The 4,410-nt window shown below is 37.6% G+C and overlaps 1 protein-coding gene across 1 annotated transcript in view; it reads right to left on the minus strand.

Annotated features, from left to right (window-relative positions):
- The window catches only part of LOC101308109 (ABC transporter A family member 1-like), a 31,554-nt gene that overhangs the window by 8,473 nt on the left and 18,671 nt on the right, over positions 1-4,410 (minus strand). Inside the window, 8 exon segments of the mRNA XM_004304294.1 lie at positions 427-523; positions 621-662; positions 947-1,030; positions 1,498-1,708; positions 1,907-2,085; positions 2,223-2,930; positions 3,343-3,414; positions 3,514-3,568. Of these exon segments, the coding sequence (XP_004304342.1) occupies positions 427-523; positions 621-662; positions 947-1,030; positions 1,498-1,708; positions 1,907-2,085; positions 2,223-2,930; positions 3,343-3,414; positions 3,514-3,568 (1,448 nt within the window).

The following is a 4,410-nucleotide window of genomic DNA, read 5'->3' on the forward strand; positions in this document are numbered from 1 at the left end:
GGGTGGAGGCGCGCCCTCGCCGGCGCCGGACGGTGGAGAACGAGGGACGTCCGCACTTTAAGCCGAGTGCGGACGTTCGCTCTCGAACGGCTCCGATTATATATATATATATTATATAAATATATAATATATATATATAATGTTCATAGTTTAAATAAGAAATAAACTGTAAAACATTGTAGCATGATAAATGGAGGTCTGATATGTTAAAAGATGATATAAAGCAGATGAGACCCCCACATCACTTGAGTTATTATAATCTTCATTTGACATTTTTATACCAGGCTCATTTTACCATAAGGATGGCCCTACCATCAATTATATAACCAAAACTAAGTGAACCCTGAAATGATATTGAAAGCACAACTTCCTAGAAAAATTATAAAATTAATAACTAAAAGAAAAAATAACCCTTTAAGGACATACCAAATATGTAAAAAAGAATTATGGCAAACGATGAAGGAAAGAGGAAGCTAATGAAGTCCCATATGTATGTAGAAGTCCAATATGACAGTATGGAAACCTGAGGAAGGATGTATTACACAGTTAATCTTATCAGTGTCAGAAACAAAAATACAAGATCATAGTTGATAGTTGTTTTACCAAAGAAGCAAACATACCCCACTAATAAGTTGTTGGTGCTTAGCTTTTACTTCACGTTCCTGCAACAATCAATGAAACAAAAGTTTAGTCTTCCACGCTAGAGTACAGAACATATTAAACTAAATTGTTTCACAGGGATCACATAATATTGGATTTCATTGTTACACATAAAACATGTTTGTTAAAATGACAATATATAAAGAACTTAACAAGCAGAAAGAACGAAATTAAAGTTGTGGCTGCATTTTTTTTTTCTGATTGACATCAATCTAAAATTTCTGTTTTTGACATTGCTTCCACGAATAGGCACTTTATCTCATAAATAGTTGGTTTCATACAGTACCTTCACTATAGGAACAGCAAACGATGCAGGAATAAAGGAGAAGGCGATACTAACAATAACTGCAGCAGAGAAAGCATCCAAATCCTACAATATCAAGAAGTTAACTAAAATAAATATTCACATATCCTGTTACTTGTAACTGAATCATATCAAAGAATTAGAGAGGTGTAAAAGCATAACTACGCTATGATGGATTTCAGCTCCACATAATTTCAAATAAAAGTTATTTAACATTTACTTGATATAAAAACCACTTCTACTTTACCCAGCGGAAAACATGAAACAAGTCAACACTTTTCAGAAAACTAATGGAAATGAAAATAACAATTGACGTTCAGCACAGGAAAATACAAATCTACAGAAAGATTGACTTTTGCTTTTCAAAAAGTTGAAAATCAATTCCTTGTAAAAAGAGAAATGAAATGGATGCTTGGCTTTTATATAGATTTTATATTTTATTGTATATTTATAAATTAGACGAATTCACTTTTTTTTTTTTTTTGCACACCTAATCAAGACCAGAACACAAAAACAAGAAACGCGGAACATACATGCCGTTGAAGATGTTGACTTTGTGTCATTGGCAGAGGATGATTGCGTGTTTGAATTGTCATATTCTTATCACGAGAAGCAAGCCTAAGAATTGCAGCATTCACCAAATTGATAAAGGTTGGGGCAGCATGCTGACAGGAACTGTTGTGTAGCACAGTGTACCCTAAACTCCCATCATCACTCTGATTGTCCATCACAACTGCCCCATACCTACACCAAGTTCATTAGATTAAAACAAAGACCGCCAAATTACAAGCTCACTATAGTCGACCAAAACATTTGCTGGCATTGTTACTAGATCATTTATTCAACAGTGACATCATATCAATTTTCATTTCAACGACTAATCCGTTACTATAGATAGAACTTGTAAACAATGAGAAACTTTTAGAATTTGGTTTCACACACCTTGACTGGTAAGATTCATTAAAACTGGACATCAAAAATTCACTCATTGAAAGTAAAGCAGGTCCCAGAGTTTCCCCTGCTGCCTCAATTGCATCATTCAATGCCTTCTCTGAGTTGGGAAATTTATACCCACTTGGTTTGAAGGTTTGTATCCAACCTCCTGTTATGTGTTCTGCAACCTGCAGCATTGGTAGCATTTAAAAGGAAACCATTTATCTTATAAACAATCAACGCCAGGGGATACAACAACATAACCATAGATATCAAAACATAAAAAGAAAAGGTTCGGATAAAAAAATTGAAGTGATTAACAAACCTCATGTGCAATAGGCCAGGACAGATCATAAGGAATTGGACCACCACCACCTCCACCACGTAATAGTGGATTAAAATGTGAAGTTGTGAAGGTAACAGACTCCTGATCAGGATGTGGCTTGAGCTTGAGAAACAAAAGACCGAAAAATAAGAAAACTGCAGGAATTACAAGCTGGAACACGATTGTTTTACGGTCTCTACGGGCAGAAATTGCCCTCTTTATGAATAATGCTTTAGAATGCCTCCAAAATGTCGACCTTGAAATTATACAACAGCCACAGCATTGCACGCCTAAGAAGTTTAAGAAACTTAACACTGTAGAAAAAATCAAACCACAGGCTCTTCCCACCATTTCAAATAAGACCCCAAGAATCCCTTTATAATAAGCAAAAGATTTCTTTGAGTGAAAAATCTGTTTGTGGGTAGGATCATGAGAAGTCTGAGAGATCTGAGACTCAGGGCACAGTAAACCATTCTTCAGGTCAAAAGAAGCAGCTTCGTCATAATCACAGCCTGCAACCCTCAGGAACACCTCCTCCAAAGTTGTGACAGATATGCCATAACTTTCAATGCCAATATAGTCCTTCTCATCAGAACTTGTTCCTAAGTTTAATATGGATGATCTCATGCAACTCTCAATTTCTCTAAACATACTTTCGAAGGATGTTGAAGATGCCAAAGGAAGCTTAAAGGAAATCTCAGTTCCAACCTGCACAGGAACATAAAAACCACGTATATAATTTAGTATTATCAAATATAATTCTAGTTAATGGACTTGTATATAGTAAACAGAAATATTCCTTGAAATTCCTGATCAATGGCAGGGAATCAACCATATCATAACAATGGCATATGGAGGAAACAAGAACTACTACTCAAAATAGTAGTCAATCTATAACTACACAAGAATAATAGTAAAACTATAAAGAACCAAATATTGTGTACATAAATCAAATCACCAATTTTAGATCTCTTTCTTATTAGAGCATCATTAAATGTACCCTGGACTACAAGGTGGACATATTTCTCAGACATGGTATCACGTAAAATACTCTTTATAAGATAGCTTTTTGCTAATTGGCTGCAATGATACAGAGTCATGGAATCTGATGGATGGATACCTCACTCACACATGTTGCTGATGGGATATGGCGGTAAACAATATCAGCAGCCATAGAGGCAGTGGGTGCAGACTGAAATGCAAAGGACATGGCATGTTATTATTATTAATGATACGAGTAACAATTCAGTACACTGCCCAACAACATATGACAATAGGGTTATGTCATTACCTTCACTAAAGTTAGAGTATAACCAACCCCATACTGATGCTTCAAGAAAAGCGAACTGTTGAAATGAAAATCAGAGGTGAGAAAATCATGTACTATGTTGATAAATCCAAGACAGATATGTGTGTATAGAAATAGATCTCTAATAAGATCTGTTTAAGCACGGGTCCATCAAACTGTGAGGTCATATAGGGGGAAAAGGGAGAAGTCTAAGCCATCCAAATCATCACCACTTAAGAAAAGAAGACAATAGGTCCATTATTTATGAATGCGATTACACATATATATATAAACAAGCCCATTTAGAAAGAGACCTGCAGACCCACGGATCCTTGCTGGATGCAGGGGCCCATTTAATTGTGCTGATGTACCACTCGAAGGTGCAGCAATTGTAGTCAGGTCCGCAAGTCGACTTGTATGTTATATATTATATATATATAACACATAGCCAATAATCCAAAATATAAGACGTTAAAACCAAATTTAACCCACAACTGGATTCCCAAAAGCAAAACAAAACTATATATATATATATTCGGGATCAGAGGCAGACGTCCGCACACCCTTAAAGTGCGGACATGCCTCCGTTCTCCACCGTACGGCTCCGACGACACAGCGCCTCCACCCTAGCGGCCTCCAACAGCGTCCCAAATCACTTTTCCTCCCCGGCGAGTCCGCCGAATTCCAGTTTTCCGGCGAGATCGATTTTGTTTGAAGTTTTGGGTGATCTCGCCGGAAAACTGGAATTCGGCGGACTCGCCGGGGAGAGAAAGTGATCGGGGACGCTGCTGAAGGCCGCTGGGGTGGAGGCACGCCGTCGTCGGAGCCGTACGGAGGAGAACGGAGGGACGTCCGCACTTTAAGGGCTGTGCGGACGTCCTCTTTAGATCCTCTCCGTAT

This window comes from Fragaria vesca, linkage group LG6 (genome assembly GCF_000184155.1).
Source record: "Fragaria vesca subsp. vesca linkage group LG6, FraVesHawaii_1.0, whole genome shotgun sequence".
Lineage (NCBI taxonomy): Eukaryota > Viridiplantae > Streptophyta > Magnoliopsida > Rosales > Rosaceae > Fragaria > Fragaria vesca.